Source organism: Mus musculus, chromosome 4, assembly GCF_000001635.26.
Source record: "Mus musculus strain C57BL/6J chromosome 4, GRCm38.p6 C57BL/6J".
NCBI classification, from domain to species: Eukaryota; Metazoa; Chordata; class Mammalia; order Rodentia; family Muridae; genus Mus; species Mus musculus.
The window spans coordinates 113,616,019-113,630,333 of NC_000070.6; the positions used below are offsets into that span (position 1 = coordinate 113,616,019).

The window sequence follows — 14,315 nt, forward strand, 5'->3', positions numbered from 1 at the left end:
TACCATTATTATTTTTTAATATTTTATTACATATTTTCCTCAATTACATTTCCAATGCTATCCCAAAAGTCCCCCATACAATCCCCCCACTTCCCTACCCACCCATTCCCATTTATTTGGCCCTGGCGTTCCCCTGTACTGGGGCATAAATATTTTGCATGTCCAATGGGCCTCTCTTTCCAGTGATGGCTGACTAGGCCATTTTTGATACATATGCAGCTAGAGTCAAGAACTCCGGGGAACTGGTTATTTCATAATGAAGTTCCACCTATAGGTTTGCAGATCCCTTTAGCTCCTTGAATACTTTCTCTAGCTCCTATATTGGGAGCCCTGTGATCCATCCAATAGCTGACTTTGAGCATCCACTTCTGTGTTTGCTAGGCCCCTACATAGTCTCACAAGAGACAGCTACATCGATGTCCTTTCAAGAAAATCTTGCTAGTGTATGCAATGGTGTCAGCATTTGGAAGCTGATTATGGGGTGGAACCCTGGATATGGCAGTCTCTAGATTGTCCATCCTTTCATCTCGGCTAAAAAATTTGTCTCTGTAACTCCTTCCATGGGTGTTTTGTTCCCAATTCTAAGGAGGGGCATAGTGTCCACACTTCAGTCTTCATTCTGCTTGAGTTTCATGTGTTTAGCAAATTGTATCTTATATCTTGTGTATCCTAGGTTTTGGGCTAATATCCACTTATCTGTGAGTACATATTGTGTGAGTTCCTTTGTGAATGTGCTACCTCACTTAGTATGATGCCCTCCAGGTCCATCCATTTGGCTAGGAATTTCATAAATTCATTCTTTTTAATAGCTGAGTAGTACTCCACTGTGTAAATGTACCACATTTTCTGTATCCATTCCTCTGTTAAGGGACTTCTGGGTTCTTTCCGGCTTCTGGCTATTATAAATAAGGCTGCTATGAACATAGTGGAGCATGTGTCCTTCTTATTGGTTGGAACATCTTCTGGATATATGCCCAGGAGAGGTATTGCTGGATGCTCCGGTAGTACTATGTCCAATTTTCTGAGGAACCGCCAGACTGATTTCCAGAGTGGTTGTACAAGCCTGAAATCCCACCAACAATGGAGGAGTGTTCCTCTTTCTCCAAATCCTCGCAGCATCTGCTGTCACCTGAATTTTTTATCTTAGCCATTCTGACTTGTGTGAGGTGGAATCTCAGGGTTGTTTTGATTTGCATTTCCCTGATGATTAAGGATGTTGAAGATTTTTTCAGGTGCTTCTCTGCCATTTGGTATTCTTCAGGTGAGAATTCTTTGTTTAGTTCTGAGCTCCATTTTTTAATGGGGTTATTTGATTTTCTAAAGACCACCTTCTTGAGTTCTTTATCTATGCTGGATATTAGTCCCCTATCTGATTTAGGATAGGTAAAGATCCTTTCCCAATCTTTTTGTGGTCTTTTTGTCTTATTGACGGTGTCTTTTGCCTTGCAGAAGCTTTCTAGTTTCATGAGGTCCCATTTGTCAATTCTTGATCTTACAGCACAAGCCATTGCTGTTCTATTAAGGAATTTTTCCCCTGTGCCCATATCTTTAAGGCTTTTCCGCACTTTCTCCTCTATTAGTTTCAGTGTCTCTGGTTTTATGTGAAGTTCCTTGATCCACTTAGATTTGATCTTAGTACAAGGAGATAGTTATGAATCGATTCACATTCTTCTACATGATAACAACCAGTTGTGCCAGCACCATCTATTGAAAATGCTGTCTTTCATCTACTGGATGGTTTTAGCTCCCTTGTCGAAGATCAAGTGACCATATGTGTATGGGTTCATTTCTGGGTCTTCAATTCTATTCCATTAGTCTTCTTGTCTGTCAGTATACCAGTACCATGCAGTTTTTATCACAATTGCTTTGTAGTAAAGCTTTAGGTCAGGCATGGTGATTACACCAGAGGTTCTTTTATCATTCAGAAGAGTGTTTGCTAACCTAGGTTTTTTGTTATTCCAGATGAATTTGCAGATTGTTCTTTTTAATTCGTTGAAAAATTGAGTTGGAATTTTGATGGGGATTGCATTGAATCTGTAGATTGCTTTAGGCAAGATAGCCATTTTTACAATGTTGATCCTGCCAATCCATGAGCATGGGAGATCTTTCCATCTTCTGAGATTTTCTTTAATTTCTTTCTTCAGAGACTTGAATATTTTATCACACAGATATTTCACTTCCTTAGTTAGAGTCATGCCACGATATTTTATATATTTGTGACTATTGAGAAGCGTGTTATTTCCCTAATTTCTTTCTCAGCCTGTTTATTCTTTGTGTAGAGAAAGGCCATTGACTTGTTTGAGTTAATTTTATATCCAGCTACTTCACTGAAGCTATTTATCAGGTTTAGGAGTTCTCCGGTGGAATTTTTAGGATCACTTATATATACTATCATATCTTCTGCAAAAAGTGATATTTTGACTTCCTCTTTTCCAATTTGTATCCCCTTGATCTCCTTTTATTGTCGAATTGCTCTGGCTAATAGTTCAAGTACTATGTTGAAGAGGTAGGGAAAAAGTGGGCAGCCTTGTCTAGTCCCTGATTTTAGTGGGATTGCTTCCAGCTTCTCAACATTTACTTTGATGTTGGCTATTGGTATGTTGTAGATTGCTTTTATCATGTTTAGGTATGGTCCTTGAATTCCTGATCTTTCCAAGACTTTTATCATGAATGGGTGTTGGATCTTGTCAAATGCTTTTTCTGCATCTAATGAGATGATCATGTGGTTTTTGTCTTTGAGTTTGTTTATATAATGGATTACTTTGATGAATTTTCGTATATTAAACCATCCCTGCATCCCTGGAATAAAACATACTTGGTCAGGTTGGATGATTGTTTTAATGTGTTTTTGGATTCGGTTAGCGAGAATTTTATTGAGTATATTTGCATCGATATTTATAAAAGAAATTGGTCTGACATTCTCTATCTTTGTTGGATCTTTATGTGGTTTAGGTATCAGAGTAATTGTGGCTTCATAAAATGAGTTGGGTAGAGTACCTTCTACTTCTATTTTGTGAAATAGTTTCTGCAGAACTGGAATTAGAGCTTCTTTGAAGGTCTGATAGAACTCCGCACTAAACCCGTCTGGTCCTGGGCTTTTTTTGGCTGGGAGACTATTAATAACTGCTTCTATTTCTTTAGGGGATATGGGACTGTTTAGATCATTAACTTGATCCTGATTTAACTTTGGTACCTGGTACCTGTGTAGAAATTTGTCCATTTCGTCCAGGTTTTCCAGTTTTGTGGAGTATAGCCTTTTGTAGAAGGATTTGATGGTGTTTTGGATTTCTTCAGGATCTGTTGTTATGTCTCCCTTTTCATTTCTGATTTTGTTAATTAGGATTTTGTCCCTGTGCCCTCTAGTAAGGGTTTATCTATCTTGTTGATTTTCTCAAAGAACCAACTCCTCGTTTGGTTAATTCTTTGAATAGTTCTTCTTGTTTCCACTTGGTTGATTTCATCCCTGAGTTTGATTATTTCCTGCCATCTATTCCTCTTGAGTGAATTTGCTTCCTTTTTTCTAGAACTTTTAGATGTGTTGTCAAGCTGCTAGGGTGTGCTTTCTGCAGTTTCTTCTTGGAGGCACTCAGAGCTATGAGTTTCCCTATTAGAAATGCTTTCATTGTGTGCCATAGGTTTGGGTATGTTGTGGCTTCATTTTCATTAAACTTTAAAAAGTCTTTAATTTCTTTCTTTATTCCATCCTTGACCAAGTGATCATTGAGAAGAGCGTTATTCTGTTTCCACGTGAAAGTTGGCTTTCTATTATTTATGTTGTTATTGAAGATCAGCCATAGTCCATGGTGGTCAGATAGGATGCATGGGACAATTTCAATATGTTTGTATTTGTTGAGGCCTGTTTTGTGACCAATTATATGGTCAATTTTGGAGAAGGTCCCATGAGGTGCTGAGAAGAAGGTATATCCTTTTGTTTTTGGATAAAATGTTCTGTAGATATCTGTTAAGTCCATTTGTTTCATAACTTCTGCTAGTTTCTCTGTGTCCCTGTTTAGTTTCTGTTTCCATGATCTGTCTATTGATGAATGTGGTGTGTTGAAGTCTCCCATTATTATTGTGTGAGGTGCAATGTGTGCTTTGAGCTTTACTAAGGTGTCTTTAATGAATGTGGATGCCCTTGCTTTTGGGGCATTGATATTCAGAATTGAGAGTTCTTCCTGGAGGATTTTACCTTTGATGAGTATGAAGTGTCCCTCCTTGTCTTTTTTGATAACTTTGGGTTGGAAGTCGATTTTATTCGATACCAGAATAGTTACTCCAGCTTGTTTCTTCAGACCATTTGCTTGGAAAATTGTTTTCCAGTCTTTCACTCTGAGGTAGTGTCTGTCTTTTTCCCTGAGATGGGTTTCCTGGAGGCAGCAGAATGTTGTGTCCTGTTTGTGTAGCCATTCTGTTAGTCTAAGTCTTTTTATTGGGGAATTGAGTCCATTGATATTAAGAGATATTAAGGAAAAGTAATTGTTGCTTCCTTTTATTTTTGTTGTTAGAGTTGGCATTCTTTTCTTGTGGCAGTCTTCTTTTTGGTTCGTTGAGGGATTACTTTCTTGCTTTCTCTAGGGCGTGATTTCTGTCCTTGTATTTTTTTTTTCTGTTATTATCCTTTGAAGGGCTGGATTCTTGGAAAGATTATGTGTGAATTTGGATTTGCCGTGGAATACTTTGTTTTCTCCATCTATGGTAATTGAGAGTTTGGCCGGGTATAGTAGCCTGGGCTGGAATTTGTCATCTATTAGTGTCTGTATAACATCTGTCCAAGATCTTCTGGCTTTCATAGTCTCTGGTGAAAAGTCTGGTGTAAATCTGATAGGCCTGCCTTTATATGTTACTTGACCTTTCTCCCTTACTGTTTTTAATATTCTATCCTTATTTAGTGCATTTGTTGTTCTGGTTATTATGTGTCAGGAGTTATTTCTTTTCTGTTCCGGTCTATTTCGAGTCCTGTAGGCTTCTTGTATGATCATGGGAATCTCTTTCTTTATGTTTGGGAAGTTTTCTTCTATTATTTTTTTGAAGATATTTGCTGACCCTTTAAGTTGAAAATCTTCATTCTCATCTAGTCCTAGTATCTGTAGGTTTGGTCTTCTCCTTTTGTCCTGGATTTCCTGGATGTTTTGTATTAGGATCCTTTTGCATTTTGTATATTCTTTGGATGTTGTGCCGATGTTCTCTATGGAATCTTCTGCACCTGAGATTCTCTCTACCATCTCTTGTATTCTGTTGCTGATGCTTGCATCTATGGTTCCAGATCTCTTTCCTAGGGGTTCTATCTCTAGCGTTGTCTCACTTTGGGTTTTCTTTATTGTGTCTACTTCCCTTTTTAGTTCTAGTATGGTTTTGTTCATTTCCATCACCTGTTGGGATGTGTTTTCCTGTTTTTCTTTAAGGACTTCTAACTGTTTGGTTGTGTTTTCCTGTTTTTTTTAAGGACCTGTAACTCTTTGGCAGTGCTCTCCTGTATTTCTTTAAGTGAGTTATGAGAGTCCTTCTTGATGTCCTGTACCATCATCATGAGATATGTTTTTGAATCTGGGTCTAGATTTTCGGTTGTGTTGGGGTGCCCAGGACTAGGTGGATTGGGTGTGCTGTGTTCTGATATGGTGAGTGGTCTTGATTTCTGTTAGTAGGATTTTTAATTTTGCCTTTCGCCATCTGGTAATCTCTGAAGCTAGCTATTAAAGTTGTCTCTGGTTAGAGCTTGTTCCTCAGGTGACTCTGTTAGCCTCTATAAGCAGACCTGGGATGCTAGCTCTCTCCTTTGTTTCAGTGGTCAGAGTAGTCTCTGCAGGCAAGCTCTCTTCTTGCAGGGAAGGTGCCCAGATATCTGGTGTTTGAACCTGCTTCCTGGTAGAAGTTGTGACTCACCAGAGGTCTTAGGATCACGTGGGAAATCCTGTGTGGGTCCTTGAAGGTGTTGGGAGACTCTGCTGGCAAGACACCCCAGTGCTCAAGTGGACTAGAAGGGGCTTGTGCCACAGGTCAGGCTGGGTCGTCTGCTTCCCTAGTTAATGCAGTCTCAGGTTCCACATGATTGGATTGGGGCAGGCACTGTGTTCCACTCACAAGAGGTCTTAGGATCCTGTGGGGAATCCTTTGTTGGCCCTTGAGGGTGTCGGGAGACTCCACTGTCAAGATACCCTGGGGCTCGAGTGGACCGGAAGGGACTTGTCCTAATTATCATTATATTTGGTATTCTTTAAACACCTTATTAAAACATTGTAAACAGTCTATGTAAACACTCTTATCCACAAAGAGGAAAACCATTATATCTGTAGTTAGGCATTTCATCAGTTAAAATACTAATTTTCTGTTGCATTCACCTTATGCCCTAAAAATAAAAATTCTATTATTTATAGATGAGATCAACACCACCATGCATCCATACCATATGCTCATGTACACATTTCTACTCCTCTGTTCACAGACATCAAATTGATTATTCTGCATGGTCATATTTGATAGACTTTAATCAAACTTTCACATGCAGCCTACTCAAGTGGTTTGTGATTCCTTGAAGATTTTCTCTAAAGTATCTCGATCAGAAGCTGCCAACAAAACACCATCCATGGAATAAAAATAATTGATTGGAGTATTTATCTACAAATTTCGTCCTGTGGTTATTGCCCAAAGTTGTGTCTTGCACAAATATTGACAGAGAGGCAGACTATTTAAGATCCCCTGTACACAAACTTCCCCCCTGATATCTGTTTACAGGATGAGTAGTTGCAATAGAGTGAAATTTTCTTTGTCCTTCTCAGTACAAATAGAGTAAAAAAGCAAGTGTTTAAATCAATTATTATAAAGTACACAGGTAATAAAGAAAGGAAAATAATCCCATGGCTCTAATACTCATATTTGTTGAATTATTAGATCCTCACCTCTACAATCTGTTATCACTTTCTTATTTTCTTTTTCTACAAAATAACAAATGCAGGGGATGTCCATGGTTTGCCAGACTCCTGTATCTTTTGCCTCTAGTTACATTTGTACGTGATGGTCAAGCTTCTAATATATTTTGTCAAATTCCATGGATCGATCCATACATCCTTGTGAAGTAACAATTTTCATGGAACAGCCATTACCATTTCAATGATGGTTCCTCCTTCTACTTGGATACTATGTTACTGGTATGTCTTGTGATTGCACAACTGGCAAAAAATTGGGGTTGCTTTTCATGTGATACATCAACATCTTTCACCAAATCACCCACAGTTTCACCCTAAATTTCATCACTATCTGTTGAATCACAGTAGTATTTATCATGCAACCCACTGTTGTAAAAGATAGCTTTCCCAGAAATTTATGGGCAAGTCATGTTCATAAGGCCCCAAATTTAGAATTTTATGTGCTACTCTCACATGTTTAAATCCTCAAACCTTTTTTTTTTTATTATTTAAATCTGTGACAACTTACCACTTCCCATGAACTGAAGATAAACCCTTCAATGGGGCCATTCTAAGATTTAAGATTTTTGTGAAATCATAATTATATATACTGCTCTTTCCACCATGAATCTTATCTCAGTATCATTTACTTACAATTTTAATTTTGGCCTCTGATGTTAAACAAATGAATATGAACACATTTTTTTTGAGCAAGGGTTAAAATAGGAGCTGGGCAATTCACTAATACCATTACACTGTATCTCTAGTTTTTCAGTGACCAGAGAGTTAATTTCTCTTTTGATATATTCAATGATGATACCTTTTTGCACACACGAACTTTGAAGGATCGACCGAATTCTTTCCAACAGCAAATATTTTGTCTCTGTGGTGAAAAAACAAAAAATAACATTAGTTATTTTTATATCATTAAATTTGGTAGAATAGAGTAAGATATTTATGTTTTGCCAAGTCTAGAGTAGCACTGCCAGAAGTAGCATGCTTTAGACTTGTATAACGTTATGAACTTATTGCTGACAAGAGGCAAATGGCCTGTACTTTTCAATGTCTAGTCTCCAGATACGTCCCCATTTCATTTTCTGATGGCAGGAAAAGTCAAGTTATGCCACTCTTGGAAATATACTCACTGTTCCAATAGTAATGCATCCCTCATCAAATGAACACTCCCTCAAACACTCTCAGAAGAAGAGGCTTTCTTTATGATTTATACCTAGGACTAATATTGCCAACAGAGTTGAAATTTACAAAATTGTTTTCCATATGTTAAAATTACCCACAAAAAAGTAACAGAATAGATGTTTTATAACTAGAGAAATAGAGTGGCTTGTTCACAGTAACTTTGTATAAGATCCTGTTTCCTGCAAATGAATCACTAAACATCCACACACTGGTGATCTGTAGGTATAGGACGACCTAGCAAATTGGCATGTTACATATCAGAACCAAAACAGTTTTATCTCTCTCCACTACTCCATGAGTGTTACCGTGAACTTTATTGGTTGAAATACTTGTTTGACATGAGATATTCACATTTTAAACACCAAGGTCCCTGTTAAAACCTGCCGTACATCTGGTTCTTATATGACTAGGTTTACAACTGAAACCAATATAAGGTTGTAATCAGTGAAGGATTCTACAAAGCTTGTATAATCTTGGTAAATAAGGTAGGAATTTTCTTTGCTCCTGAAGTTTTTCCCAGGAAACTTAATGCTGCAAAGCCACATTGTTCTTTCAATTTCAGCATGTCAGAATTGTCCTTGCTATAACAACTACTCTCTGAGTATCTTGGTTATGCCTTATGGATCACTATTCCTGCCTGATAATTAATAATTTGATATTTAATTGAAATTGTCCATTGAATGCTAGCTGTCACATTCATCTTTGGATGAATTGAGCAGACCCCTTTTTTTAATTGGTCCACTGTATATCCCATCTTTATTTCACTAAGTTTTTAATAACTCAAACTACATAAAAGTATAAGTCATTCATATCTGCCAAAGCCTTTTCTACCTATCAAAGGTCACATCATAGAATGGGTCTCAGCAAAACTATTGACCTTCACAGCCACAGTCTAATTACCATTATATTTGGGATTCTTTAAACACCTTATTAAAACATTGTAAACAGTCTATGTAAACACTCTTATCCACAAAGAGGAAAACCATTATATCTGTAGTTAGGCATTTCATCAGTTAAAATACTAATTTTCTGTTGCATTCACCTTATGCCCTAAAAATTAAAATTCTATTATTCATGGCTGGAATCAACACCACCGTGCATCCATACCATATGCTCAAGTACACATTTCTACTCCTCTGTTCACAGACATCAAATTGTTTATTCTGCATGGTCATATTTGATAGACTTTAATCAAACTTTCACATCCAGCCTTCTCAAGTGGTTTGTGATTCCTTGAAGATTTTCTCTGAAGTATCTTGATCAGAAGCTGCCAACAAAACACCATCCATGGAATAAAAATAATTGATTGAAGAATTTATCTACAAATTTCGTCCTGTAGTTATTGCCCAAAGTTGTGTCTTGCACAAATATTGACAGAGAGGCAGACTATTTAAGATCCCCTGTACACAAACTTCCCCCCTGATATCTGTTTACAGGATGAGTAGTTGCAATAGAGTGAAATTTTCTCTGTCCTTCTCAGTACAAAATGTAGTAAAACAGCAAGTGTTTAAATCAATTATTATAAAGTACACAGGTAATAAAGAAAGGAAAATAATCCCATGGCTCTACTGCTCATATTTGTTGAATTATTAGATCCTCACCTCTACAATCTGTTATCACTTTCATATTTTCTTTTTCTACAAACTAACAAATGCAGGATATGTCCATGTTTTGCCAGACTCCTTTATCTTTTCCCTCTAGTTGCACTTGTACCTGATGGTCAAGCTTCTAACATATTTTGTCAAATTCCATGGATCTATCAATAAAGCCTTGTGAAGTAACAATTTTCATGGTATAGCCATTACCATTTCAATGATGGCTCCTCCTTCAACTTCGAAAATCTCTTCCTTTTATGTCTTGTGATTGAACAACTGGTAAAAAATCTGGGGTTGCTTTTCATGTGATAGGTCAACATCTTTCACCAACCCTTCCTCAGTATCACCCTAAATTTCATCAATGGCTATCTCCTGAAACACAGTAATGTTATCCATGCAACCCATTGTTTTAAAAGATAGCTTTCTCAGAAATTAATGTGCACGTCATCCATATAAGGCCCCACTTTAACATTTTGCTTTCTAATCTCACATATTTAATACCTTATACCTTCTATTTTAAATCTGTGATAACTTGCTACTTCCTATGAACTGAGGATAAACCCTTCAATGGATTCATTCTGAAATTTAAGATTTCTGTGAAATCATAATTACACATACTGCTCTTTCCTCCATGGATCTTATCTCAGTAACATTTACTTGCAATTTTAATTTTCGCCTCTGATCTGAAACAACTGAAAATTAACACCCTTTTTGGATTCTAATATTCCTGTTGTTTCTCCTAGAGTAGTTTTGCCCTAGAGAAAGGTTTATAATAGGATCTGGGCAATTCACTAATACCATTACACTGTATCTCTAGTTTTTCAGTGACAAAAGGTTTAATTTCTCTTTTGATATATTCAATGATGATACCTTTTTGCACACTTGAATTTTGAAGGATCAGCTGAATTCTTTCCAACAGCAAATCTTTTGTCTCTATGGTGAAAAGACAAAATTACCATTAGTTATTTTTATATCATTAAATTTGGTAGAATAGAGTAAGATGTTTATGTTTTGCCAAGTCTAGAGCAGCACTGCCTGCAGTAGCATGAATTACACTTTTTTTTTTTTTTTTAATTTCATTGTGGTATTTCTTCATGACAAGAAGCAAACATCCTTTACTTTTCAGTGTCTGGATGTCAGCTAGGCCTCCATTTCATTTTCCAATGGTACTAAAAGTCCTGGTGTACCTCTATTGGATCTAAACTCATTGTTCCAAGAGTAACCCTTCCCTCATCAAATGAACACTCCCCCAAGATCACTCTGACAAAGAGACTTTCATTTTGATTTAGATCCTAGGAAAATGTATTGCCCTTAGACTTGACTTGTTCACGATTGGTTTCCAAATGACACAATTTCTCATAATGAAAATACCAGATATGTTAAGTCCAGATGCTTAGAGAAGCTTCTTCTCAATATCTTCATATATGATACTGTTTCCTACAACTGAATCACTAAGCATTTACACATTGGTTATATCTAGGTGTAATATGACCTAGCAAAGTAGCATGTTACATATCAGAACCAACATCAATTTTTCCCCTCTCCAATTTGTATAGGTTTTGCCTGGGCCTTTAATGTTCTAAGAACTTGTTTGTCATAAAATATTCACATTTTCAAACACCAAGGTCCCTATAAAAATCTGCCCTGAATCTGGTATTCATATTTTTAGATTTATCATAGAAACCAATATAAGATTGTAACCAATGAAGGCTTCTACACAGCTTTTATAGTCATTGTAAATAAGGTAGGAACTTTCTTTGCTCCAGAAGCTTTTCCCTGAGAGCTTAAAGCTGCAAAATAACATTGGTGTTCATTTTCAGCATGGATGAATTGTGTCTGAATTTGGATATCAGACCTAACAAATGTTCTCTGAGTATCTTGATTCCACTAGTTCTGCTTTATGGACCAATATTCCTGCCTGATACATAGAGTTTTATATTTTAATGAAAATTTCACTAGTGTGCCAGCAGTCACATTGATCTCTGGATAAATCTAGTGCACCTCTTTGTCTACTTCATCTTCTATTATCCCATCTTTATTGCATTAAGTTTTTATAAACTCAACCTAAATAACAATTTAAGTCATTCAGATCTGTCAAAGCCATTTCTACCTCTTAAAGATCACATCATACCATGGGGCTCTGCAAAATTAATGTAATTCTTAGTCAGAATCTAATTATCTTTATATTTGTGGTTCTAAAAACAACTTATTAACAATAATGTAACTTGTCTATGTAAATACTCTAGTACACAATGAGTAAAGTCCTGATATCTGTATTTCAGAGTTAGATGAGGTAATATATTCATTTCCTGGTGCATTTACATTATGTCCTAAAAAGAAAAATTCTATTATTTATAGCTTAATGAAACACCACCATGCACTCATAGCATGTGCTCATGTACACCATTATAACCCTCTGTTCACACACATCAAATACAGTCTTCTGCATGGCCACTTTAGTTTGAGTCATATCACACTTTCACATCTAGCACACTGGAGTGATTTGTGATTCCTTAAAATTTTTCTCTGACAAATCTCAGTCAGAAGCTGCCAACAAAATCACATCATAGGTCCTTGGATTTTGCGAAGATCATATGCCCCAGTACTAGGTAATGCCATTGCTCTATCCATAAAGTCTTGTGAGGTAATAATTTTCAGAGGAGAGCTCTTCACATTTTATTTATGGATCCTTAGTTAAATTGGACACTCTATTGCTGTTATGTCTTGTATTTGAAAATTGTCAAAGCCAGAAGTTAGGTTTCATGAGATAAATCAATATCTTCCCCTAGTGTATCCAGAATAAATTTCATCAGTGGCTATCTCTTGAATCACAATAATATTAACCATGTGCCCTATTGTTGAAAAAGATCCATTTCTCATAAATTTATAGACATGTCATCCACATAAGGCTCAAACTTTCACATTTAAACTTCTACTCTCACACATTTAACTCCTCATACATTTTATTAATCTTTGATAACTTACTCCTTCATATGGACTGTGTAAACCTCTTAAAGGGGCTATCCTAAGTTCTAAGTTTTCTGTGAAATCACAGTTACATAAGATCCTATTTATACCATTCATCCTATTCCAATTTACTTGCAATTTAATTTTGGCTTTGAATCATTAACATCTGATAATTAATACATTTTGTTGTACTTCCAAACACTCCTATTGTTTCTTCTAGAGTAGCATTGCACTAGAGCAAGAGATATAGTAGCAGTTATGTAGTTCCACTAGACCATTTAACTGTATCTCTGTTTTTGCTTTTTTTTTTTTTTTTTTTTTTTTTTTTAAGAAACTAAAGGCTTATTTTCTTTTTTGATATCTTTAATGATGATACCTTGATGCACACCGGGATTTTGAAGAATCAACTCAATTTTTTCCAACAACAAATCTTTTGTTTCTAGGAAAAAAGACAAATAAATTCAATCGGTTATTTTTATATCATTGAGTTTTGGTAGGATAAACTATGATATTTATCTTTTGCCAAGTCTAGAGCAGGACTGCCTGCAGTAGTATGCTGTAGATTTGTATAACTTCATTGAGGTGTTTCTTCCTGCTTATTATTTTCTGGCTGACAAGAGGCAATGGTCTGTACATTTTACTTCCTGTACTCCATCTAGGTCCCCATTTCATTTTCTGATGGCGAAAGTAGCCCAGGTATACCTCTATTGTTTCTATACTCATTGATCCCACAGTAACCATTCCCTAATCAAATGAACACACCTTCAAGGTCACTCTGAAAAAGAGGGATTCTTCTGATTTATACCTAGGACAATCATTGCCCCCAAAGTATAATTTTACACAATCATGTTCTAATGTCGATATTAGCCATAATAAATCAACAGATATTTTAACAACAGAGACTTAGAGTGTTAAAGTGGTTTCAACTTGATAAATATGAAGTCACTATAATTTGTTTGAAATGGTATTATTAGAAACTCCACTGAAGAAGCAGAGAATATAGGAAGAAGAAAAAAATGGATAAATGCATTGAGAAATATTCATTCCTAGTTGTTTAGATGATGGCCATACTGCATATTGCAAGGGCACTTGTCAGAAAGAACTATGGCAAGAATGTGCATAAGTCTGAGGATTTTATTTTATTGGCATACATGTATCAAATAAACATAATTTTCTTTAAGATATTTTCATGGAAACATATAACAATATTCATTCCACACTTCACAAATCTTTTCCCCTGTCTTTGGTTTCGATATAACTCCTAGACCATCTTGTTACTACATTAATATCACACATATAGTACAATTTACTCATATACATGTAAACTTTCCAATCTATGAAGTCGAAAATCATGATATCTCTATGTCTGCCTTTCAGTTATAATATGAATTTACTTTTATATTCTTCTCATGCCCGAAAATAACAATTCTAATATTTATAGCTCTAATAAACACCACCATTCATGCATACTATAGTCACATGTAGACTTCTACACCTTTCATTTGAAATTTTAATTGTGGCCTTGGATCATGAACGGCTGAAAATTAACACATTTTCTGTACTTCCAAACACTCCATTTCTTTCTCCTGTACAGATGGGCCATAAAGCTAGGGATACAGTAGCAGCTAGGCAATCCTCCTAACTGCATTAAATTTTA

The 14,315-nt window shown here is 36.1% G+C and overlaps 1 protein-coding gene across 2 annotated transcripts in view; it reads right to left on the reverse strand.

Moving 5' to 3' along the window:
- Window positions 1-14,315, reverse strand: part of Skint5 (selection and upkeep of intraepithelial T cells 5) — a 521,613-nt gene that overhangs the window by 138,128 nt on the left and 369,170 nt on the right. For both annotated transcript variants that reach the window (NM_001167878.1, NM_001167876.1), the window contains exons 36-38: window positions 13,035-13,097; window positions 10,562-10,624; window positions 7,720-7,782 (exon numbers count right to left, since the gene is read on the reverse strand). In NM_001167878.1, the coding sequence (NP_001161350.1) occupies window positions 7,720-7,782; window positions 10,562-10,624; window positions 13,035-13,097 (189 nt within the window). The remainder of the gene's footprint in view (window positions 1-7,719; window positions 7,783-10,561; window positions 10,625-13,034; window positions 13,098-14,315) is intronic.